At 40.6% G+C, this 26,233-nt stretch overlaps 2 protein-coding genes across 5 annotated transcripts in view; both read right to left on the bottom strand.

Annotated features, from left to right (window-relative positions):
* The window catches only part of LOC125882753 (aryl hydrocarbon receptor nuclear translocator-like protein 2), a 31,092-nt gene extending 30,856 nt beyond the window's left edge, over window positions 1-236 (bottom strand). For all 3 annotated transcript variants that reach the window (XM_049566605.1, XM_049566604.1, XM_049566603.1), the window contains exon 1: window positions 48-236. In XM_049566605.1, coding sequence (XP_049422562.1) covers window positions 48-93 — 46 coding nt within the window. In that variant the 5' untranslated portion in view covers window positions 94-236. The remainder of the gene's footprint in view (window positions 1-47) is intronic.
* A 7,599-nt stretch (window positions 237-7,835) lies between these two features.
* Window positions 7,836-25,385, bottom strand: LOC125882730 (serine/threonine-protein kinase 38-like). 2 transcript variants are annotated; one of them, XM_049566577.1, is made up of 14 exons: window positions 25,019-25,385; window positions 19,063-19,202; window positions 18,438-18,489; window positions 18,206-18,328; window positions 18,022-18,105; window positions 17,795-17,918; window positions 16,889-17,043; window positions 16,675-16,777; window positions 16,436-16,497; window positions 15,797-15,914; window positions 15,549-15,672; window positions 15,289-15,384; window positions 13,585-13,676; window positions 7,836-13,315 (listed from the first exon to the last, which is right to left on the bottom strand). In XM_049566577.1, exons 2-14 carry the CDS (start codon window positions 19,194-19,196, stop codon window positions 13,191-13,193), a joined length of 1,392 nt encoding a protein of 463 aa, XP_049422534.1. In that variant the 5' UTR covers window positions 19,197-19,202; window positions 25,019-25,385; the 3' UTR covers window positions 7,836-13,190. The 2 variants fall into 2 exon arrangements, with proteins under 2 accessions (XP_049422534.1, XP_049422535.1); XM_049566578.1 differs by lacking the exon at window positions 25,019-25,385 and having other exon boundaries at window positions 18,438-18,508; window positions 19,063-19,197.
* Between the last annotated feature and the right edge of the window lie 848 nt (window positions 25,386-26,233).

Here is a 26,233-nt window from a genome sequence, read left to right on the forward strand (position 1 = left end):
TATGACACTATAAAAACTGTTGTCCTCAAGCAACCCCGAGCACCTACCTGCTGGCTTGTCCACCGTCCCGTCAGAGTCACCGGCTGCCGACATGCCTACAGACTGGAGCCGGTGTGCCCGGTGAGCGCCGCATGTGGAGCCACCAGCTGTAGTAGTAGGCTCCCAGCTCACAGACGAGATGAGGAGAGGAGAGGAGAGGAGTGAGCTGCATAGAGCTGGGGTGTTGTATAATTGACTTCATTTTTCGCCTCACCCTCCTCCTCCTCCCGTAATTTTTTTTTTTTTTAACAAAGTAGGCGGAGTGGGGGGGGGGGGGGGGACGTGAGGGATGGGTGAGAAAGGAACACCCATCAGCTCAACACTTGTCTCCTCCTTTCTGGTTCATTCATGCCCGCGTTTGCTTTGAAAGGGTTAAAGGCGTTTTACTAGGACGGCTGCAGTCCATTCATGTCAGGTCGTCTCACTCCTGAATCGGCATCCCTTTAATTTGGGAATAAATAGCATGCGTGTCTCTGCATGAAAGTGGGTGATTTTTGTGCTCCGTATGTATTTTTATGCGTTTTATGTGACGTCATAAAACACAATAATAGACTATGCAGATGAGAATATTGTGCATTTTGGCTGAAGAAAACAAAATGTTCCTCTGAAATGTATCTCCCATCACCGGGATCGGAAATCAGGATTCTCCTATGATGGTTAGCCGGGCTGACAGCATCGTCAGGGCTGCAGTAAGATTGTCAGAATGCCGATATTAAATTTTTCCAGACTGGTTTCATACAGAAGCACCCCAGCTTTGACAGCGCCGGTGAGATACTGATTCCTCCAGTAATGTACACATTTAATGACCTGCAAAAATTCCGTGAGCGCGTCACAGATCTGACTCTGCTATTCTCTCGCTTTTCCCAAAACACAGCAGTGGCACGGAGGAGGTCTCACTCTGTTCCTATTTCCTAGTATGACATGATCGGCACAGTCACACCGTGAGTGAATCACAGAGATGGGACCAAGTGAGTGTGCTGCAAGTCAAGTCTTTGCAGTCAAATACAATCAAGACTGACAAGTCCCAAGTCATGTCCCATCTCCTAAACCTAAAGTTTTGAGTCCTGAACATGTCATAATGCACTCTGTACCAAATGTAATGTCATTTTAACAACAGTAATAATACAGCATATCAAATGAATAAAAATCATGAATGCTTTTTACAGTTTTTATTGATTTGTTAAAACATATTTGTTAAAACAAGTTCATGTTACTGTCTTGTCCTGCCTTGTTGTATTTTACTCATCTTATTTTCCCTTTATCCCTTCCCAAATTTGTAACACATTATCTGTATTACTGTTCTCCTTTTAAAGTGATATTGTGTGTTGTTGCATATGTTATGTTTTATATCTAAATGAAATAAAAAGATTAATGCTAACAGAAAATATGATTTGTGGCATACTTTTTAAATACAATATTCACATATTTTGCAGGCTTGGGGTAAGGTATCAGGTAATCTATAGACCTATGTCAAAAGGCTCAAGTCCAAGTACAGTCATGAGTCAGTGGTGTTAAGGTCCAAGTCTATTTGCAAGTCCTTCTGGATTTTGTCAAGTCTAAGGTGCCTATTACCACCTGAAAAATATAGCTAGAATTAAGGGGTTTCTGTCTAAACAAGACATGGAAAACTTATTCATGCATTCATTTTTAGTAGGTTGGATTACTGCAATGGCATATTTACAGGCCTTAACAAAAAATCAATCAGGCAGCTGCAACTGATTCAGAACACTGCCGCCAGAGTCCTTACAAACACCAGGAAACTGGACCATATTACACCAGTCATTAAATCCCTACACTGGCTTCCTGTGAGTCAAAGAATACAGTAGATTTTAAAATCTTACTGCTGGTCTACAAAGCCCTGAATGGTCTCGGACCAAAATACACGCTTGATCTACTGGTTCCCTACGAAGCGTCCAGATCCCTTAGGTCATCTGGAACAGGTTTGTTGTGTGTTCCAAGAACAAGAACCAAGCAAGGTGAGGCAGCATTCAGTTATTATGCTCCTCACCTGTGGAACAAACTTCCTGTAGATCTGAGTTCTGCTCAAACTGTCAGCTCCTTTAAATCAGGGCTAAAAACACTATTGTTTACTGAAGCGTACTCTTAAATTAAATACTTACCTGCTGTATTCTACTGCCCGAACTTTTTAACTACACACTGCTGATTTATGCCTTTTATTATTCTACTTCTTTTCTTATCCTGACTGTTCAATGTATTAAGCCTGTTTTTATTTTATGTTACTGTATTTTATTATTATCACTATCATTCTCAATTTCTATTTCCCTTTTTAATCGACTGTTTTTATTGTTTTAAATTGTGTCTTGTTGCTTTTAATGTCTCTGTAAAGCACTTTGAATTACCTTGTGTTGAATTGTGCTATACAAATAAACTTGCCTTGCCTTGCCTTGCCTAAAATCATCAAACTTGAGACTTGAGTCGGACTCTACCTGTAACTGTGACATAAAGAACTGCATAGGAAAAAGCACATTGTGTCATTGTCCATTTTTCAAGATCCACAAGATGACACTATTAAAAATTTGATTTTGTTTGAGTAACATCAGCTCATATAGGTTTTTAAAACATTTACAATACTCTGCTGTGAATAATGGTTTGTATCTGACATGGCCCCTCTACTACAACATTCAACTACATGGTAAAAAAGGCTTCTTAAAGTTATATTGGTCCCATTCTCGGAACCCATCAGCTGTATTCGGTGTGTGACTTCGAGCAGATGGCGATACAGCCTCTGGGGGCAGACCCCTAATTTTTTGGCATCCCAGTTTGATTTGGGCGGAGGAGGCAAATTTTCGTTTCCGACTTCCGTTTATATATAAGTAAATATGCTGAACCATTGCGATGGATTCAGAGTTTGCAGTGACACCAATTATGTTCCGCCTGGTTAGTTCACTGCAAGGACCATTTAACCTGGCAACAACTGCAGCCGGCTCAAACGTGACTGGTCAATATCATACGGACTACAAACAGCCTACAACCGGAAACCAGCGCTCTTCCGCTCTTCTTCCGGAGGCAAGATCTCCAGGGGTTTGCCTACAGACTCTACATTCACTGAATGTAGAGTCTGTATATAGAGACTACATTGGTCCTATGTGGACACATGTACATCACTACATTCAACTCTGACAAAGGAGTTATGATTGTGAGGGGAATTGTAGCTGTGTTTTAAATAAAAATACATTAAATATAGTGACATTGTAGGGCGAAAATGTAGACAAAGTCCTATATATTTTAGGAAATTAGGTTTCCATCTTCATGGGTTTCTCAAAAACAGAAAAACATAGTGTAGTTAGTCATTATACTAACGTTGTCTTAATTTCCCCCAGCTGAGTGATACCTCTTCTCATGTATCGACGATCTTCGGCCCTCACCTACATAGTGTAATTCGAGACCTTTGCACGAGACTTTACGTAAAACACAAGGCTGCACGTGCCAGCGAGAAACGTGTTGACCTATATATTATATAACTGGACGGTCACGTGGCGACGGTTGGCTCGTTAACCCATTTCAAGGCCGTCTGCGGAGAAAGTACACTGTCCTCGTGCACTTTACAAACCCGGAAACACCGTAAGCGGACAGGAAACAGAGGAAAAAACCTATACAGTGACACAAACAAACTTTTAGGGATATATTAAAGGACTTTTAAGGGGTGATGACTGAGAGACAGATAGATAGATAGATAGATAGATAGATAGATAGATAGTAGGGCCTACTTTATTGATGCCAAACTGGGAAACTCTTGTGTTACAGCAGCAAGTATTCAAACAGTTTGTGGACATATGCATACAGAAATATAGAAATATAAAATATATACAAAAATGATTTCTTGTGTATTTTAAAATTTAAAATACACAAGAAATATGCAGGAATAAAATAAAATATATTAATTTGCAAGAGTAAAAAGATCAATAATATACACAACACAGTGTAGGTAGAGGTTGAATAGCCTATATAGACTTATCTGTATACGTCCATCGTGTTAACTTCTCTGTAGCGGATGGCCCTTTAAGCAAATATACCATAGCTTGTACTTCCTTTACAGCCTTTTCACATTGTAAACAATATGAGATATAAATAGACTTATTTTAAAATGCACGCCTGTTTGGTTTAGGGATAGTAAGTTTGTTTTGTAGATCCCACTGCAGGTGTGACCTATTTGTGCCTGGGTCTTGCCTATAGTCGACCTGTCTGTGACCTCTCTCCTGAGCTCCTGAGCTCCTGAGGTGTGTTTTCTTACTCATGATGATGACAATAATAATAAAAAAAAAAAAGATGTCACGTTTCTCCAGGACTGCCTGGTTAGGGCTGGGCCTGTGGTTACACAACCAGCAATAATTTAGATGTCCTAGTTTAATCACTGATGTGGTGAATTAAAAAAAAAAAAAAAAAAAAAAATACATGGGTCACGTTTACCCGGAGGAAAACAACTTTATATAAGCCAAAGAAGGGACAGATGTGTTAGCCTTATATTCTCTTTTAAATTAGGTCAGTTTGACACCACCTGTATGAAAGGTTTTATCTTAAATATTCCTTACCTTACCCTCCAGTCAAATTGCTCATAAGTCTGTCAAAATAGCATGTCTGTAAACATATAACTGGCTGCATTTCAACTTCACTACATACATTGTATCTTATTCTATAACAGCATGCTACTATTGATTGTGGCATTAAGGGCTAATAATCAATATGAGGCTAAAAAAACAATGTTTTCTACTGTACACTTTTAAATGACGTCATGAACGCTAAATATAGCTAGGCCTACTTAAAATGTACAAACAGGAAATCAAAACAGCTACTTAATAATAATAATAATAATAATAATAATAAGCAACTAACTAGGTTATTCCTCTTATATCGGGGTCATGACATGACACTGTCACCGATGCATCAAGTAACCTGGTTGTTGATGGCTTTCTGCAGTAACCTGATTTCTTAATGTAAACCAGAAACCCGGTTTCTTTAATCGGGGTAAGGGATTAAGAGAAACCCGGTTAACACAGCCTTTTTTTTTCTTTGCTGAAAAAATGTGTTGGTGGCCATAGACATACGTAACCGTGTTTATAACGGGGTTACGCAGGAAGTTTCGACAGAAAAAACAATCATTAATCATTAAAATTCGTTACTGACTAAATGTATAAACACTAGTTTATAATAAAAAACGTGCCCAAACATTTTCGCACTTCCCATAGTTCATTTTATATACAATGCTGTTGTCAAATACATCAAATACATTTTAAGGGTTGCGAAAAACAGCTTAATGACCATTTTTCCTCAAGTCAATTTCAAATGTGGCATGACTATTAGGCTATATAAATAGCACAAGCCTTTATCACAAATCCAACATGACAGCATTCGCACAGCCATGAAGCAGTGTCCATTCATAAGATCCGCTGAAGACAAGCTTGTGTGCATCAAGCGCTCCCTCTAGTGGCCTCAGTGTGTCACAGCAATATGTGCTGCGTTTGAAAACTGTGGATAGTCTTGCTTATCATTTTTATAGCTTTTCCACGTTTTTGCCTTTTTATTTGATAATCAACAGTGTGAAGATAAACAGGAAACGCAGAGTAGAAATGAAAATATCTGTATCAAATTATGTTTGTCAGATGAACACAACATGGGGCATGTTTATTACTGAATTTTAATCATTGCTGCATTTTGAAATTAATTTGTCATCATGAAATAATGGTGTCACTGAAACAGTCTGCAGTGGTTATTACCTCGGGGTTATCCAAATGTTAGTTACAAAGTGTTACCCAATGTACAGTGATACAAAGTAAGGGGCTGTTCTTTACTTATCAGAGGAGGGGGTGTAAATTCTTTTTTTATGTTTTGTTTTTTTTTATTTTTATGCTCCTTGAAGCTACAGATATTTTTCCTTGACCCTTTGTGCAAGTGGTTAATTTTTGCCCACATTTTATAGGAAATGTAGAATAAAATGATTCTGTTGAACTATCACTGTTTTTAAGGTGGTGTGGTGCATTAGTTAGCACTGCCACCTCACAGTAAGAGGGTTCCCGATTCCAACCCAGGGTAGGGGAGCCCTTCTTTGTGGAGTTTGCATGTTTTCTCTGGGTACTCCAGCTTCCTCCCACAGTCCAAACACATGCAGGTTAATTGGTGACTCTAAATTGGCTGTAGGTGTGAATGTGAGTGTGAATGGTTGTCTGTCTCTATGTGTCAGCCCTGTGATAGTCTGGCAACCTGTCCAGGGTGTACCCTGCCTCTCACCCAATGTCAGCTGGGATAGGCTCCAGCCCCCGTTACCCCTGACAGGATAAGTGGTAACAGAAAATAAATGAACATCACTTGAAGCTCAGATTTTGGTTATCTTTTTTTCCGATGGAAGCATTCGTCGCACACAATCTGTCCAAGGACCATCAGAAATTTTGAAATCCAACGGAGATTTCTATTTTTACAGTTTCTGGTTGTAATAAACAGTGTAATTTTGCCCATTTTTAAATAGAGTATGCCTCCATGTTTTCTTAAAAAATCTGCTGGAAATACGAAATACACCCATCTTAATTTGTTCACCCCTCTTGACTTGCCTCCCCTTTTTTTGCACCACGTCCGTCCGTCCGTCCGTCCGTCATTTAAAATACAGTGAGCTAAAGTAATACTTTAACTGCTTCTGGATGCCATAGTTCAGATATCCACTCTCTAACTCCTTGCTAACTGAGTGGCTCCAGGTTATATTTCACAATAAAACCACATTGTTTTAGTCAGTTTGGGACTGAATGGCTTGTGCTAACAACCCTGCTGTAAAAGACTGTCGAATTAACATTTTCAAGATGTTTTATAAGACCTAAGAGCTTTCCCCAGGCCTCTGCACTCTGTGTGTTTATGGGCCATGTGCTCTTCATTTAGAGAATTATTCAGTTAGAGCCACCTGCTCCCCCCCCCCCCCCCCAACAAATAGGAAAGCTTCAGACTTTAAGTGTTTAATTTTATTATTTTAAGCATTTTGTCAACATAAAAACTCATCAACGTGAATGAATATATTAATGAGCGCTTCCTCCTTCACTCCACAGACAGTTTCCTTCAAGTGTCTACAACAACATGTACACAGCATTACACAAAAACCTCACAACATAGTCCTGGCCTGTGGAGGGTGGGTTTGAAACCTTTTACAAGTGAATCTCCAGACTGAATTCTTGCTTTAACGGGGGGGAAATTACATATTATTAGCTTAGGAACAGGGCGCTGAGGTTTCCAAGGCAGAGACCACTTACATCTAAAGCTAGACTGAAGATGTGAATGAGCCTTTCATCTGCGTTTATCCCTTACGTTTCAGTCAACTGCTTTTTAAAAGGATAAATTAACATTTCCCTACTCTCCAAGTTAGGGGAGAGTCTCCTCTATTCTCCGAAATATAATGTGACACTGATCAGACAACACAAAGGGTGGGTCTATAAGCTGATTTGGTCCGTCAGAAATGAATTGTCTAGCTTAACTGGTGATCAAAGTAAAACATTTCCTGAACTTGTCTCAACCTCGCAGAGAAATAAAGTTACAATAATTTAGCTCCCTTTCCATAAAGTGACACAGTAATGGATTTCAAGTCATCCTGGACATAGTATATAGAATTGTATGGATCCCAAATACAGTATTTACCCTCCTTTTTTCATCTCCTGTGCATCTACCAACAAAAAACTGTAATAATTTCTCTATTACAACACAGAAAATGAGTTTGACATTGAACAAGGTCACACATCACCTCACAACAAAAAGCACTGAGGATCTACTTAATGAAAATGTCACTTTTTTCCCCTAGTAGTCACACACACACACACACACACACACACACACACACACACACACACACACACACACACACACACTCATTGCTCATAAACAATCCTAACTGTTTGGCTGTGAGACAGGACGCCCTGAATACAGCAGTTTGGCTTTGTCCAGATTGTGTCGGTGTGTTCAGGTGATGAGACACGACTGGGAATATGCAGCGGTAGCCATCAACAAAATCCCCCATCATGCATCTGTCCTGCTACTGTCCTCCAGTAGGACCACATCTTCTTGCACACTGGTCTTAGCTTTGATGACATTTGAGTTAGAATCACACATTTTGATTTTTAGTATGGGCGAAATACTGGCCAATCAGGGTTGTCTGTGTGATATGAGACTACACATGTATGTTTTAGGACATCTTCTGTTTGTAATTAAAGGGGCACTCCATTGTTTTTTCACACCAAGATCTCAAATGTCACTGAAATTACCCTGATGATGTCACGATGATGTCATAACGGTTACCTCTGCTTTGAGAGACTACCAATTTATAAAGGCTGCATCACAAATGGGGCATGTTTGAAAGACAGGCATTTATACAAGACAGGAGGAGAATGATCAAAGCTGCTATCAAGTTGCATTATGGGAAGTGTAGGACAAACTGTTTTGTTTTTTTTTTAACTTTGACCATACAAGGGACTAAGGGTAAAGATATCTCAGCCTCTGCTGCAACAATTGTAACCATTTTTTAAAAATTTGTCCCTAGCTTTACAGAGGTGTGGTCATAGAAATAGAATGAATAGAATGGACATTGAGCTGTTTCCTGTGGCCACTGGACTAGTATAAAATAAAATGGCAATTGTTTATACGGTGACAACATGTCAGTGGGGTCTTTTCCTTATGAAAAGAAAAATGCAACTACAAACCAATCCAAGTTTCTTTCTTTCATCTTCCTAACTTATGTTAGCTTAATTTCTTTGTTTACTCATGGTTAAAAACACACTCGACAAAAACAACATAAAACCATCTCAGCTAATTTTGTTAGTCGTCTAGTTAAGTTAGTCTACTGTTTTAACAATCACCAGCTCTGGGTTAGTCAAAATGAATCTTTAAGTCACTGAGTTAGGCCCCAATCACACAGAAAGCATTTTGCAAGTTGCAAAATGCCAGGCGCATCACTTTTTTTTTTTTTTTTTTTTTAAATTGCTGCATCTTTTTACCCCATCGCGTCCTTACCCTAACCTTCCCATGTAATCAATCTACTGTTTGTTTTTCTGAGATCTGTGTGGGTACATGAGACCCTGAAAAAGAGGGTGGATCACGGGGAGTACCACCAGTTGGTCCAGGAGCTTCGCATTGGCGATGGCAGTTTCCAGACATATTTTAGGATGACTTGGAGGCAGTTTGACAACCTGCTGTCTATCGTTGGGCCGTAGCTCTGGGTATCTAGCAACCACTACCACCAGTTTCTCCTCCATTGTTTACTAACTGTAAACATGCTGTCCTGTGCACCACAGAAGGCCCGCCTCTCAAATCATCTGATTGGACAATGGGAAAAAAGATGATGAAAAAGAAATGATGTGGAGTGCTTTTCCACTCTGAGTTTTTTCAACTCGAGGAGTTCAGAGCGCTCCACAAAACGCAAGGCGCCTTGAGTGCAGGAGCAATGCAAAAACGGCTGAGTAAAAAGCTTCATTCTTAATAAAACCAATAACAAAAAGGCACCTCCAGCTGCTAAAATGTTTTCTGTATGATCGGGGCTTTAGATGTAAAAAATATGCTCATATGCATGCTGTTTATCCCCTCAGTCTCAGTAATATTACATAATGTTTCAACAAACAAAAGAAACATGGAAATAGCAGTTACAGTAATATTTTAAAATGAACGGACTGCTAATTTAAAAAAGTAATTCTCCACTACTCGTTCGGTATAACGGCAAAACCTCACCTCAGTGAGTGCATGACTAGCCGCAAGTTGGTTTGTTTATATGGTAGTATATACAAAAGTTGGCCCACTACAACACTTGCAATGACATTAGTACACATAAACATGGCTGCCTCTCTGACGATTTGAATGTCCATTCTACTCTCATTCTATTTCTATGGATGCAATTCTACAATCACTGGAGTGCCCCTTTAAAATGTTAGGGAAACCAATTGATATGAAAATCATCCGATTTAAATATACAGAATATCAGCACAACATCTCATCTATCAACACACATGAAAAATAATAAATAATGCAGAAATATACAACCCTTGCACATTGCTTATGTAATGCAACTCCAAGTCCTTACGGTGCGCTCTTGGCCTAACAGGACTAACTGGATGAATTCCAGTTTAAACAGATAAAATATAAGAAGACACACTGGTACAGGTGTATCATCATACACCAATCTACTTCATCAAACTGCAAGACCACAAACGTTCCCTATCAATTCCTCAGAAATAGCACCACACACAGTTTAATATGGGATTCCTGTGATGGCTACAGCTGAACTTGAGTTCAACATGGTAAGAGTCCTCGGTATATGTCCTGTGCCTGTGTGTACATTTATAGCTTGTGTTTTGACACTTAACAGATGTGCTAACTGAGAAACATCTGTCTCTGCTCACTCGTTTTCTAGAAATAAAAATGGCAAATTATTCCTTAGCCAAGTTTAGCTCTCTTGGAAAGGTGTTTTTTTTTTTGTTGTTGTTTTTTTTAAAGGTAGTTTTCAGTTAAGTGCAGATAAGCGACAGCTACATCTGAATATGTGTTCAGATCACGATGTGTGATGATCAGAGTTCTTTGGTAACTATGTTTAGCGCTGTGTCTAGTCACAACTCTGAGCAGACATGTTGGTTACATGGTTGGTTTTGTTGAAAAAGACAGGACATTAGCTTCTAAGATCGAGGGGGGAAAATAACATTAAATACATCCAGTGGATACTTGAATTAAAATGAGACAGACAAAAACCTTACACGTGTCTAAGATATCCACCGTGTTGATCTACTCTTATTTAGTTTCTATTTTAGTTTAATCTTAACTTGACAAACAACGACACTTTGTTCATTGTGTTTGCCTTGGCGCATTCTGTTTTTATGAGCCCCTGGTTTAATTATCTAACCTATAAAAACCTGCAATTTTTCTATTCTGCCTTTGTTTCTGTTTTATCACCTTTATCACGTCAAGTGTTTTATCACTCTGCAGACACACTAAATATAACCGACACATCAGAGCTTTCCATTTACTTTAAGAGACAGACTTTTTTCCCTTCTTCAAACAGTTTTATTATATCTAATAGTAATCAATACCTTCTGTTTAGTCTCTGATAACATCCGTAGAATATCCGGTTAAATATTTCTCAGCTATTTAAAGGCACTTTGCATGTTTCGTCCACCTAATAAGGAAGCGATTGGCCCCTGGGCTCGCTAGAATTAAAATCAGGGGGAAATGATCAATTACTGTGGCACTGATCTGAACCACACGAGGGGCTCTGAAGGAAGTGGCACACTCTGCACTTTGTTTGGCTTACGTGTGAATGGGCAACACTCCACAGTAACGGATGTCAAGCACAGGGCAAACTGCATTCACACGTTTCCTGGCAACAAGTTGTTCCTCTGTGAGAAAAGCAACAGCGCTGAGGCAGTGCCACAGGAAGAGATGTCCCGCAGGGCTGACACAAAGTCGCACTGTGTTTACCACCACCAGGAGGGTTAAAGGAGGATTCCAGCATGATCTGGGTTTTTGCTCTTTTGTTTTATATTTTCTATCTGTTTGATGCTAATGTTACTAGAAAGACATGTTCAATTCAATCTCCTCCATCACAGGCAAAAAATAATCATACTGTGATTACGATTAAAAAAACAAACAAAAAAAAAAACGTTTACACCTAAAGAATTCCCAGATGTATTGAGCTAAATGCTAACATCAGCATACTAACATCCACAGACAACATGTTAACATGTCCCCCATCTTAGTTTAGCATGGTAGCATGCTAATTAGCACTTGTACAGCTGATGCTGATGGGAACGTCATTAGTTTTAGAAATATCTGGTCAGAAACAAAAGCATCTGACGGAGAGATTTGATGTGACGATGGTGCTAGACGTTAAGGTAAGGGATCACCAAAGGGACATGAAAGCGTATGCCAAATGTCATCACACAATCCATCCAACAGTGGTAGCTATGCTGCTAGCATGCTAAACATAGAGTACCTACAACTGTCTCAGACAAGTTTGATAACAACTAAGCTCCACTAGCATTTTGCTAACTAGCATTTTGCTAACAAGTACCACTATGATCTTCAGTAGCTGTCTCCTCTGATATAAAGAAAAGCTGATGTTGAGGTTGCACCAGGTTCCAGTTTAAAAATGCATTACAGATTTTCCTCACTTTGTAAATTTAAATGGATGCTATCTTTGTCAGTGGGAGTAGCTCTTAAAGGAATGCCTCATCCCCCCCCAAATTACCATTTGTATATCAATTACTCACCCTGTGCTACATTGAATTCAGTCCCCCATTGGAAAGGGCAGTTTGTTTAAGAAGTACTGAGCATACAACAGATACATGAGACTTGGATTACACTGCACGAGTTGTCTGAGAGTTTGTAAGCAGATGTTCAGATATAGTTTTTTGGTTGTTAAACATGGACCCCTATGACTTCAATTCACCAAGAATCTTCTATGGTTTTGGATTCTTCATTCAGAGTGTTGGCATGCAAGAAAAACAAAGTTTTCTACACAAATTCAACATAACACATGGTGATTAACTGATATACAAAAGGTCATTTGGGGGTAAAGTATCCCTTCAAATACAAAGCAGAAAGTGAGCCAAAACAATAGAAATCATGCTGGAACCTTCCTTTAAAATCCACAAACAGGCTATAACAGTATGGACGAGAACGACTGAGGGGTACCAGTTCTTACTCAGTAATCTTTCAGAGTTGTCTACAGTGTATAGAGCTTGTCTTCAGTATTATAAACTATGTTTGCAGCAGAGCTAATTTAGCCGCCAGTGTAGAAACTATCGCTGTGAAGATGTCGAAGCAGTGATTTGTACTCGATCCTCATTCCCACGGCAGTAAAAAAAATCCTCTCCAGAAGCAGTATGCCGCTGAACATGCAGATATGCTGATTTAGTGTCCTAGTTAGTGAGCTGGCCTGAGAGCTATGGCTAAAGACGGCACGTGTATACGATATAAACAACCGAGGTAATGCGGTAACGCTCCTTAATTTCCGAGCTCTTGGTGTTCTTGCAGCGGCCGAGCAGACCTAAATAACTTGTGATGAGGGTTAAATTTATACTGAGAGGCTGACAGCGCAGCCTTCAGCACCAGCGGGGCTCCACGGCCCGACCCTGTGTCCGTAAACGTCTGTTTTTTTCTCCACAACGCCATCTCCCCATCTCGGCATGTCAGGCCTTCCCTGCCTTCATGTATGTGGGGATGGTGCCTCGCTGGGTCAGACCCTCAAAGCGTTTGTATGTGTAGTTGAGGAACACCCAGTCCTTCGATTTGAAGTCTGGCTCCGTTGCATTGGCTGTAAATAAACACAAAATCACATATCAAAGGGAGGTGTTATTATTGTGCCACTTGAGGGCACAATAGATTAAACAGTGTAAATGTGAAGGCCCCTTTAAGGCCATTAGAATAACAATAGAGTCATCAGCATTGTTGAGAATCTATTTTTGAATCATCTGCCATGACTCATTCGTCGTCATGATCTGTCTGAATCTGACCCAAGGCTAATGTTTCCAAATAAGGGATTTTCCTGCAGTGCGCCAAGCAGAATATCTGATAAAGACAAACCTGGCTGAAGGATGTCTGATTCAGGGAAGTCGTCAAAGTTTGAGGTGTCGTCAATACTCTTGATTTCAATGGAGATGGCTGCTGGCCGCTCCCTGTGGAGGCAAGACGGAGACAATCATGGATGGTTGAAAGATCACAGAAATTAGAAGCAGTAAATCCTCAACGTGGGCTCCTTTCCATTTTAGATCAAGAATGTCATTTTTCTGAAACTGCTTGGTGCATAAGCAGCGTTACCTTTAATGCAAGAAGAACCCTTTCCTGACATAGAATATGTAACAGTGCGGGCTTCATCCATGTGATTCAGGCATACTGTAGGCGTCAGTGACATAAATGTTGTGCTCGGCCTGCTGTAGCCTTGACATTCATCTAACAGCATTGCACTGAGCTGTTGCGTAAATGTTAAGAGTCTAACCTACTTGTGCCAGCTTTACCCCACATGACTCTTCAAGTGATTTATCTGTTGCAGACAAATTTTCAGTGTTGGAATAAAATCATGATAGTTTTGCTCGAGTTGTGGCTCCCTTGATCTTGTTTGTGTAAGGTGTAAGGTGGTCATAAAGCTAAGTTGGAGTCAGTGTTTCCCACACAACTAGAATCTATTTGTGATGGTGGGAAGGCAGGCAGCACTGGCTAGTGATGAGTTCTCTCTGCCCTGTTAGCACAAGCTAACATGGCAGCAGTGGCTAACATCTGCCGCCAAGCCATTAAATGATCCCAACAAACTCACACCGACAAAACTACAACGACTGGACAAAATTGCAAGGTCGCAAAGAACTCATGGGGATTGGTTGAATTTGTGTTAACTGCTGCGGTTTCAACTTAACAACATCCAACTTTTGGTGACGTTTCAAGATGTGAACATGGTCAGCAACCAATAGCTGCACTCTGTCTGGCACCTAACAGGAAGCATCGAACAGGGTAGACAGTAAACATGGAGGAGTCTCTGGGGAATGGTTAATGGACTGCACTTGTATAGCACCTTTCCAGTCTACCAACCACTTAAAGCGCTTTTTACACACACATTCATACCCTGGTGGCCGAGGCTACCATACAAGGTGCCACCTGCTACTCAGTTTTTAACACACTCCCACACCGATGGAACAGCAATCAAGAGCAATTTTCAGTATATTGCTCAAGGATACTTTGACATGTGGACTGGAGGAGCTGCAGTGGAGGAGTCAAGAACTCACTCTACCCTCTGAGCCGCAGGGGGCAGAGTGCGAAAGAAGGTGAACAAGTCTCAGTTCTCTTGTGCTGTGGAAAAGGAGGAGAAACTGGTGGAGTTGTGGAGTGAACAAGAGTTGGTGTTTAATTGGGTGTGTATCTAATCCACCAACCTGCACTTATTTTAGTGAGAGACGTTAATTTTTGAAACCGTTCGCTTCTCATTCCCACAGTCGGAAAGGTAAGGAATTGTTAATATGTCATATTTCTTAAACGACGTTTGGTGTAATATTTTCCACCAGGAGCAGGATGGGAAACAATTTCAACAGGAATCTAGTTGTAGTCTTGCTAATAGAGACCCTGCGAGTCTTTGCAAAATCTTATGGTGTCGGACTAAAAACTCACTCACAAAAGTCTTCTAGTGTATGGCAGGCATTAAACAGGTAAAAGTGACTCAGGGGGATATTCAGATATTCAGACATGAGACCTTCATGTCAAACTGCCACATTTATGTCTGAACAGGGTTTTGTGTTCATGTACCTGATGTGCTCCCAGTCCACTGACTCAAAAAACTGATGACTCTTGATCTCTTCCACACTCACTGCTCCAACCCTGTTCTCAGCATCAGTGCAATACCTGAAACACACAAACAGCAAACTGATAATCTAACTATCCAACAGACCTTTATATACACAGGGTTTGGACAAGTATTCACTGTCCACATCAACATATTTAGTAGTAGCCTTTATGGGAGTTTGTAAAAGGGGAAACTTAAACAATAAAAAATAATCTTTACATACTTTAATATCAAGTCTTTGGCCCTCTCTGAGATGGGGACTTCAGGTGGGAAGACAAGTGTTTCCTTCCAGTTCATCACCTTCCTGTATGTCTCCTGTGGTGTCTCGGAGCAGAAAGGTGGGTAACCTGAACACAGCCAACATCATTTTCAACATTTGTAAATGTACCTCACACTGAGACACTTCATTTTACAAATGTGTTTCATTAACCTCTCTGTGTCTGTCTCACATACAGACAAACGCATGCTTACCGATGAGCATTTCATACATGATGACGCCCAGAGACCACCAGTCACACAGCTTGTTGTACCCCGTCTGCATGAAGACTTCAGGAGCAATGTAGTCTGGCGTTCCCACAGTAGAATAAGCCTGAAAGTCACACAGAGAAACAGAAGTTGAGAGCTCTGGGTTGGAATATATATTGAAAATATTCAGTTCAACCCAGCAAACATGCTTCATTCAGGTCAATAGGGTCCTGCTGCAGAGTTTGCTGGGACCCATGGTGAAAAAAATCATGTGTTCACGTATCAGCAGCACTTTATAAACAATAATAATGGCACTGACATGGTAGTAACAATCATTTACCGTCCCTGTTAGATGGAGGTTCATCTTGCTCTCTGCTCGGAGGGTAAGAACCTCCCGGACCTCATTGTTTTCCCAATTTACAGACATTCTCGGCTGCTGTTATCTGTCTTTGAGTTAGCAGCTAAGTGCTATCAGCTACTTTTTAAATCTCCCAGGGGCTTGTCACACGCATAATATGCCATCAGTTGTCACACTCATCTCATCTGTGGTCCTATTCTGCTAACTCTCCCTCAGACGTCATTTTGGTGCTGTTACTTCCTCCACTGCCAGCTTAAAGGTGAGACAGTAAAATGTCAAAGCCTTACCAGCTGTCTCCGGTTCTTCTTCCAGGTTTCTGCTTTCCTTTTGGAGTTCATATTTTGAAAGGCTGCAATTTGCAGGAGTGTAAAGAGAGAAGAGGAGCAGGTGATTACTTGAACAGTTACAGAAATTATTTTGCACTAACAGCAGTGTCTCTCTGAAAATATATTTTGGTGGAAGTTGTCACTTATTATAGTGCACACTGATGTGGCTTTTCCTTGTGATCATCAGATTCTGAACTTACAGAAATCACTGGGCGGGTTGTGCGTCAGGTTCCTGTAAAATTCTGTGCGATGAGCCTTCTTCAATCCCGTACACAGACCAAAATCTGACAGCTTCACATGTCCCTGTGAACAAATACACATTTAATGAGTCATCTGCAGAGAGTCACCATGCATACGTGCACCAGGCTTTATGCTTTTACTGACAGTCTGGAAATGTCCGTCAGTGAGTCTCACCCTGGAGTCCAACAGCAGGTTGTCTGGTTTGATGTCTCTGTGGATGAAGCCTAGCTGGTGGATGGAGTCGATGGCCAGAACCGTCTCTGCAATGTAGAATTGAGTGGCCTCTTCAGACAGAGTATCCTTTTTCATCAGCAGGGTCATCATGTCACCTGTAAACAAGGTCAGAGGTCAGAATGATAGTGCAAACACACCTGTCTGTCTTTCTTGCTCTTGTTCTGCATGTCACAGAATAGTGACTCATCCTGTATCCAGTTCAACAAATCTGTGTTTTAATCACTCACAGTCAGTGTTTCTGACTGTAGTTATATGAAAAAATCTTTTCCAGTGTTTCCTCTATGTTCATTCTACACTGTAGCACCGCTGTGAACTGCAGCGGCGCACCACTGTGAGTCCTTGAATGAAGCAACTGTCTTTGGATAGTTCACATAGCTGTAATAACACCAGGACAATCAAGTATCTGTTATCTTGACTGCTAAAGTCATTTGAGCAGGTGAAGTAAAGATAACACTGTACGTGTTGCTGACAGATTCATTGTGTTTGTGCTTTTATCTCAGCTAGACCAGAAAATATTTGGTTGAAAAAGATCGCTGATGCTGTTTTGCCCTCATTGTTGTCCGTTAAGTTTGGTTAGGAAGCAATCTGACCTTGTCTGCTCTGATTAATTTGGCATGCATTTAACATACCACTGGGAAACTTAAGGAAGAAACAATGGGAGTGACAGACAAGCCAACTTTAAAAGTGAAGTATTTCCTTATCAAATAAGAGCTTAAATATAAGAATAGAATCTGGTGTGAGTATTTAATCGTGCAATCTAGAGGAAACACTAAGAGTGAACACACAAACAGCAGATAACCTCAGATGTAAGGTCAAACAAATCTATGTGAAGTTATCAGTGCACACCTCCAGGCAGGAACTCCATGATGAGGTAGAGGTTCCTCTTGTCCTGGAAGCTGTAAAACATCTTGACCACCCAGGCACCGTCTGCCTCCACCAGAATATCCCTCTCTGCCCGGATATGAGCAACCTGCAAGGAGACATTGGACAAGGTAAGACTGTGACAGTACACGAATGCAGCATGCAGCAGCTTCAACATCCTCGAGTACTACGATGCTTAACAAATGCTTTACCTGCTCTTTCTCCAGCATGTCTGCTTTCCTCAAGATCTTCATGGCGTAAATGTGCCCTGTGTCTTTTTTCTGCACCAAACGGACCTGAAGGAGACGATGCCACAGTTAAATACATAAGGAATGTGTACATATGCAGCATTGAAAGTATAATACATACATAGTAAAGCAACAGTTAACAGAATACCTCTCCAAAAGCACCTCGTCCAATAACTTTCAGGGACTCAAAGTCATCAAGGCCAAGTCGCGTCCTCTTGAGTCGTAAAAATTCAGTCTCCTTACGGGCATGCTGCGAGCGGCGCATTACCTTCTGCAAAACACAGACAGATCGACAGTGAGTCATCTGAAGACGTTTAAAAGGAAAATCTTTTAATGCCATGTGTTGAAATCTGTAAACGACAACACAAAGCATACTGTACCTCCTCGTCTGGCAAACCCTCTTCGTCCATGGCCTTCTCCAGCTTCTTCTGCCTATGAACAATACAACGTACTACATACAATTAAAATATTGTGCTTTTAAAAGACAAACTAAGTGTGAGAATACATCTAACGCTTTGTACTCCTATTTTCTTTATGTACGATTTTGGAGCGTAAACATACAAGGAGGGATTAGATCACCTAAAACTGGTCAGATCTTGAAATTAAATCCCTTGTCAGTTTATGTTGGGCCAGCTGTCTTTTACAATCCATGTTACCTGGACTAGAGATCAGTTCTCAAGTAATGTGAGAACAACTAGGGGTAGATTACGAGACGCCCTTTGATACCTGAGATGGCGTTGTTTTCTTTACAGCAAATGGACTGACACTTAATGCCTTAAACAACAACTACATTCACTCAAAGAGAGTAACTGAGGTAACCAGCTCGTGCAGTGTGGTAAAGGTCGTTCAAGGCGAACATGAGGGAACAATATGGCTTGGAATATACTGATAAACAGTAACAGATGCAATGGGACCAGTGTGCTTCTTTACACTTGTGTCAAGAAAAAGCTGGTGGTCTCATATTAACAGGTACCGTAAGCTATACAACCACAGGAGCAGTTTTACCTCATCTCTCGCTCCTCGTGCTGGGTGAGCAGAGTACTGTAGAAGTTCTCCAATGTCAGCTTGGCCACAGTCACCCTCTCTCGAGTGTGGTTGCTCATGGGAAGGGCAGCTGCAGTCCCTCCCGTCATGGCCATACTATCCTGTAAGACAACATAATTGAACCAAACAACATCAGCCTGTGCATGACACTGCCTCCACTCATGTGTTTAGTGTCTGTTTTACCATCAGCTTAGTGCTTTATAAAATAGTTTTACCTTCCAGAGAGGAGTTTCACCTTGAGGACTTAAAGCACACAGGCTCAGTAATCGAATCATTAGTGCAACAACACATTTAAAAAATAATGGTCAAAATCGAAACAGCAAAGGCAAAGATATCCTGACTTTAATTACCTAGAGAGTGTGTCAAACTCCAGAACTTTGAATCCTACATTTCCCCCATAATGCAATTTGATAGCGTCTTTCACTAGACCCTCCATTCCTGGCATATACCCATGTCTTTCAAACTTGAGTGACATCATCAGCATTATTTTCATCATCATTATCATTTATGACCCATAAGAGTGTGTGGCAGTCTGTTTATCTGCAGAGACTCCTTATGGTGTGTTTGGGACATCCCTGGGCACAGCACGCACTTGAGGTCAAGCTTTTAAAAAAGGTAGTGACCAAAAGCCAGACTGTAAGCAGCAGGCATCCAAAAGGAAGCTACAAAAATCATGAATACAGCACCAAAAACCAATGCAAATATAGCGAGGTGACAAAGTGGACAAACCTGTGGTTGATGTTCACTTTCACTTTTGCGTGACAATACTGTTTACACACATCAACTGACACAGTACACCTTTCATGAAACTGCTTTCACAGGACAGTAGTTCTACGTAAAACAAATGAACTGATCTTTATGTATAAAAACCATTAAGTGTCCCTTTAAATATAATATTAAAGAGATACTTTGCCGATTTTCAACCAGGACTGTGTCACCGTGGTATGGGGAAAGTGTGCAGATGAACAGTGTCTGGCTGTCTCCCAGCCAAAATCTGCTGGATGATGCAAAATGTGTCAACAATTGCACAAAACATGACATGTTTCCGATCATCTGGTCAAGGCACGCAGTGACACAGACCTGGCTGAAAATCTGCAAAGTATCCCTTTTATGAAGTCCTTTAGGCTTTCAAATTCAAAACACTTCACTCTTTTCGCTTCAGTGTACAAAGTAACCAAGTATTATCAATTTGGAACAGACGCCTTGACCACAGACTAACAGGAGTTGGATGCCTGGCACTGAAACATTCTCTTCACCCCAGAGGAGGGACAGGAATCATGTGCTGGATACCTCATGGTCTGCAGGGTTTTCATTCCAGGGACTAATCAGTCTAACATCCACTGATCTCCCCTGGTATGCATTCCTTTTTCATCTTTACACATCTCTGATAATATCAAAGTGACAAAGAACAATTATAAAACGATGGCCAAGGAAGTCACATCACATAAGAACAGCGCTTCGGTCCTTATTAATGCCCGAAATTGTTATTCTCTCCCAGGCAATTTGGGAACTACTTTCTCTAGAGGAGCACATATTGACATGTTGGATTTGATGTGTAGCCCTCCTGTGGGAGGAATGCAAACCACAGAGAGTAGAAGAAACACAAACGTACTAGTGAGGTGGAGGCCACAAGCAATAGCTGGTTGTTTGAATAAATGCAAAACATGAATGGTGTTGTAAAAGGCCCCAAGGTAAAAAAAGTAGGAACTAAGGGGGGGAGCTTCATTTTTCTCTGAGAGTAGGTGATCAACATGAGCAGATTTTAACATATTATGTAATAGACGGAAAGAGGAAGCGGGTGAATGTGTATATCATGAAACTATTTCAGTAGTATGCCATCAGAGAGTTATGTATGGGCTTGATTAGCTCACAAAGAGATAAAACAGCCCTGCAGCCCAGAGATAGGACCCATGTTTCGTCTAGTCACCGGTCCTTTTCCCGTCTCGCCCCCCAATGGTCCCACAACAACGAGACACTTCCTGACTTCTGAGAAAAATCACTGAATCACCGCTGCAAACTGCTTGGTTTGGGGGTTTGTGTCAGGTGGAAAACAGGGACAACACTGTAATAAGGGTGTTAAGTTACTGAGACCTGTGCAGATTCACCTGATACTGAAAGCTCAGCTTAAACAACAAACACAAGGCAGCACAAGCAGACTTAGTACACTAACTGTGGTCTCACATAGCCCATGTTGGCCCTATGTAATGTTACATTTCTGAGAAGATGCATATCAACAATGTAGGTATGACACCACCTTACATACTGTAACTACCACAACAGCTTGACACATACACACAATTCGTCTGTGGACTTGTGTTCTTTTTGGTCGACCAAAGTGCAAATTTAGGTCACCCAGTCTGTCGGGGACGCTTAGTGGACAATGTGTAAGCGGGCTGAGTAATAGAGCGCTGTGTTTCAGTAGCTGTAGGAACCAGGAGAGTTTTCTCTGTTGATCATTGAAACTGACAATGTTCAACCACAAAGCTTTTACTTTCACTGACGATACAAACACTGCGGACACCACTTTTATTAAAGGGAAATTTCACCCCCAAAGTCAAACATGTATATTTCTCCTCTTGGCTGTGATGCTATTTATCAATCTAGATCATTTAGGTGTGAGCTGCTGAGTGTTTGATATCAGCTGTAGAGATGTCTGCCTTCTCTCCAGTATAATGGAACTAGATGGCACTCAGCTTGTGGTGCTCAAAGCGCCAAAAACTACAATATACAACAGTTTCTTCCAACCAAGTAATTTGCTTGGACGAGAGGCATTCCATGAGTGCTGATATATAGTAGAACATCACTGGGACATGTAACAGTAAAATCACTTCGCTCACAGGTGTTATAAATATGAATACAACCGTTAATTAACCAGCTGTCACACTCGCTACATTGACGCAAACTGACACTATAGCATTTGAATTAAATTATGAGTGGTCGTCAGAAGAGGACAAGGAAAAGGAAAGCCAGGACTGTTCTGTGCAGACCTCCAGGTGTGTTTGAATCCGGCCGTGCCAACATCCAGGTTTGCCAACGTTTCATCAGCCGAACTGGGCGAAGTTACACAGTTGCAGATCAATGTAAATACAAAGTAGATTGTGAGTTCCTGACGTGTGTGCTGCGTTGCCTGGAAACAGACTGGGGGAACTGTTTTTTTTTCGCGGAGCTACATAACATACTTAAATAATTTATTTCATCACCTTTTGTTAACATTTCCTTACTCAGCATTGCTCTTCAAGCTGTTGTTGACCTGTTGTATAAAAGCAAAATCACACTCGAGGTTGTGACATTGTACTGTATATTGTCACAGCTGTAATTGTCTCCCTGTGACCGAATCACAGCCGTGACGATATACAGTACAACATCACTCCCTCTCGTGTGATAATGCTTAATTTGAAAAACTCAACAGCAATGTCTCTTTCCATAAATTATGACCAAATTACTCAAGATAATCCAATCCACAGATGTTGTTGTGAGCAGTTTCATATAGGAACTATTTTCTATCTAGAAAACTACACTTGCTAACTGTATCACTGCACAGGAGGACGAGTGCATCCACTCACAGATGAGAGGCTCATGCTCGTGACAGCACGAGATGTAAATATAAAAGGCATCCTTCTCGGGCATGCTGTAAAATTAGCTAGCTCAGTGGTGCTAGGTGAGTTAGCAGTAGATGCATCCTTCCTTCTGCATGGTGGCACAACTTGGCGAGTGTAGTAGATACTGAAAATTTCAAAATTTATGGCCGTATCAGGAGTATTCAACATTCATTCTACTTTTACCCCTGTTTTTGGTCTCCACCAGCTCCTGTGGACAACATTAGGATCTTTAGTTGCTAAATGCCCCGCTGGCTAGCTGCTAACTTCGTCCATCATTTGGTAGCATACAGTGGGTGGAGAGAGTGGGCTAAAACAGTAAAGCTGTGGGCCATAGAACCAAAACACTGACTGGACAGTGGTTATTCTTTGGGTTCCCTCCATTAGAGTGTCTTAAATTATGTTTTCAGTTGTCTGTGTAGATCTACAGATATCTAAAAGATCAGTATTACAGTTTAGATTAGAAAAAAACATACTGTAAAGCCATTAAACAAAACTTACAAGCTTTTTTTCACCAGGTCTGCCAGTTTGCTGTACAGAGTTGAAACTGAGCAATGGAATTAATGCATACACTCAAGGGTCTGGATGGATTTTCTGCTTGGTTCTCCACCTAGGTGGAAAATGTCGGGCCTTTAGCTCTGTCTGAGGGGATTCAGTTTGGCTTGAAGTGAACCAGATCCACCCCCTAGCTAAACAAACAAGGCTACACCACTCAGGCACTTATAAGGAAGGCATTATGAAAGCAGACTCACTATTTGAAGACTCAAGCATGCAGCCTATAACGGGACGGGCCAAATCTGGCCGGCCAAAATTATAATATATAACTATGACACTTAAAACTTGCAATGTGTTTCCTCATCTTACTAAAACTGTTAAAGGTTCAGTTCACCAGCACTGTGTATGTGTGTGTATTTCCATACAAACACACACTCCACCCTTCAAGTACTGTAAGTGACTGGACAGGAAACAGTTTCCATCCTGAATGAAAGGGCTCAGTCATGACGCCAGAGAGAGGAATGGGGCTCTCAGACAAACACACACACACACACACACACACGCCTATAACAAAAATATATTGTCCCGAACTTTCCTCTGATTGTAAAGGGGAACTACGCCTGTTTTCAAAATTCATAAGTTGTTGCTATGGTCTAAGACAGTCCAAAAATATTAGTAAACATAAACAACTCTCTCAAATCCAAAAACTAGAGTGCTAAAGCTCAAACGTGTGATGATGTCATGGGGTGTAAAGTCTGGAGCTGCTCCATAGACAATAAATGGCGAAAGACGTAAAAGATGACACTGAGAGCACCCAGGGGAATGTTCTGAGTATATGGGTACATTTTCTGTTTCAGCACTGAAACACTCCAATAGAATAACGCTCAAAAATAAAACAAACATTCTGTGGGTCCACAAAATCACGTGTCCATGAAGCAGCTCCAGACTTAATGACATTTTAAGTTTGAGACTCTGGTTTCCAGCTTTGAGAGAGAGTAGCTCATGCTCACAAATATTGATTAAACTTTGCTATGCCGTGGAAATAACATTGGAATTCCTAATTTAGGTGGTGCTCCCCTTTAAACTAAACAACCACTTTTGTCTTTAAAAGTCACCTTGACATTCTAATAAAGGGAACTTAATGCTGTGTATCAATTATTTAGTAATATCCACAACATTATGCAGTATTATCTTATGGAAATCTGTTATATATCCCTATTCAAAGTGTTTGTTTTTTGCAATAGTAATATATACTTGAGAAAATGCTTCAAATGGGAAAGACATGTCAAGAACTCCATTAATTTCAAATAAATTGCATATATATTGTGTTTTGTCAGTGTATTTCAAATTAAAATAAACTTATTTTCATGTTAAATCTTGTTGTAATTGCCATGCTTTCAATCCAGTGTGCTGGTGTACCCTCCATCCACCTGCGGAGATGGTGTGTACCTGCATGGAGCATTACCCCAGCTCACAACACATTAATGTCTTGTCAAGCTAACGATTCACAACTCACTTAAATTGAAACTTTTGGGGCCACCCTGTCAAACCTCTATCTGCCACCTTAGCTGGCACTGCTGCCACTCATATAATGGGTCATACTGGATACTGGTTAATATTTTATATTATATATATATATATGCCATTAAGTTTAAATAATATGTGGTTACTTAAAACAAACATTGGGTCAGTTAGTTGTTGTGATGTGTTAGCTAGCTGTGTATCCGTTACATTGCCTTTGCGTCTCTGTCTGGCAGGTTGACAGCAACAAATAAAAATCCGACAGCATACAGATAAAGAGCACTGAGTGAGGAAAAATCACCTACCTCCGTGTCCTGCTCCAGAGTCAATTATTGGCTTGCCGCCACCCCACGATATAAGAGAAATATGATGTGTTTCTTCGTATTTTCCTGCCTAATATTTAGGCAGTTGAAGGCTAAAGGCTCCAGTTATTGGCCACCCTTTAGAGGAACTTATAAGGCAGCACCGTAAACATCGTCGATATCAACGCCAAATCATAACAAAAGTCCCCTGACGTCGCCAGCAAGCTAACCTAAAATAATTTGAAATTATTTTACTTTCTTCATTTGTACACCCTGACCTCGAAATTCAACGCTTCCTCCGTCTAAATCGCTATAAAATATGAAATAAGCACCGCTGCTTCCTGGGACCGTCGGGCACATCAGACGCTCCGGCGACGCAACGGCGTAGCATTTGATTGATGTTGGAGAGAACCAATCAGTGATGAGAAAAGGGAACTGTGGTTTCAAATGGCCAATCACATGCGCAATGTACGTGGGAGTGACATGTTTGTCAGCCAATGAGAGGATCTGATCCGCCCAGCAAGGGTTGTGTTTCAGGACGCAGGTTCATTTGGCTAGCAAGCATTTGCAGCTATGAAAGACAGTACTGTAGCTCCAGTAGTTGTAATATTGGTTACATAATTTTATTGCTTATGCTTAGAGGAAACCCTCACTAAAAGAACTGATATTATTATACTTTTTTAAGGATAATATTACACAGATTACACAGAAAATAATACATTTCTTAACACTGAATAACCTTATGAACTACAAGAGGGTATCAAAGGTCAATAAAAGGTCATATTGTGATCAAAAGAAACAAATTACTGGTTTTTAATTGCTACCGCTGGCAAGGAAACATTTACAGAAAAAAACGGAATAATTTACATCAAATACCACTACTTAGAAAATACAAAACACCCATAACATTTTATAGGACTACTTTAACCTACTGACAATACAGGAGATAAGACACCATAAAAACAAGATAAAATAAAATCATAATAGAGTGTCACAGACAGACCACAGCTTTATTCAAGGAAAAATACAAGCGATAGTTGTGCTGAGGGAAGATATGAGACCTTTGGTGTAACATTTTTGGCAAATATGGAAGATGTGTTTATTGTTTAACCTAGATGCTTCAGATTATTTTTTCACACTTCAAAGATGTAGAATTTCCAGAGGAAACTGACACCTTTCCTGTAGTCCTCCCAGCAAGGACAATTAGAAGGACACTGA

This window comes from Epinephelus fuscoguttatus, linkage group LG22, assembly GCF_011397635.1.
Source record: "Epinephelus fuscoguttatus linkage group LG22, E.fuscoguttatus.final_Chr_v1".
In the NCBI taxonomy this organism is placed as follows: domain Eukaryota; kingdom Metazoa; phylum Chordata; class Actinopteri; order Perciformes; family Serranidae; genus Epinephelus; species Epinephelus fuscoguttatus.

What these genes read in the sequence shown, in the direction of transcription:
- LOC125882730 (XM_049566577.1), bottom strand. Translation starts at nt 19,196, where the DNA reads ATGGCCATGACGGGAGGGACTGCAGCTGCCCTTCCCATGAGCAACCAC. An exon ending in AGAAGAACCGGAGACAGCTG is followed by an intron (nt 15,915 to 16,435) that starts GTAAGGCTTTGA and finishes TGTGACTTTCAG; the next exon opens with GCTTATTCTACTGTGGGAAC. An exon ending in GCCAAAGACTTGATATTAAA is followed by an intron (nt 15,385 to 15,548) that starts GTATGTAAAGAT and finishes TGTGTGTTTCAG; the next exon opens with GTATTGCACTGATGCTGAGA.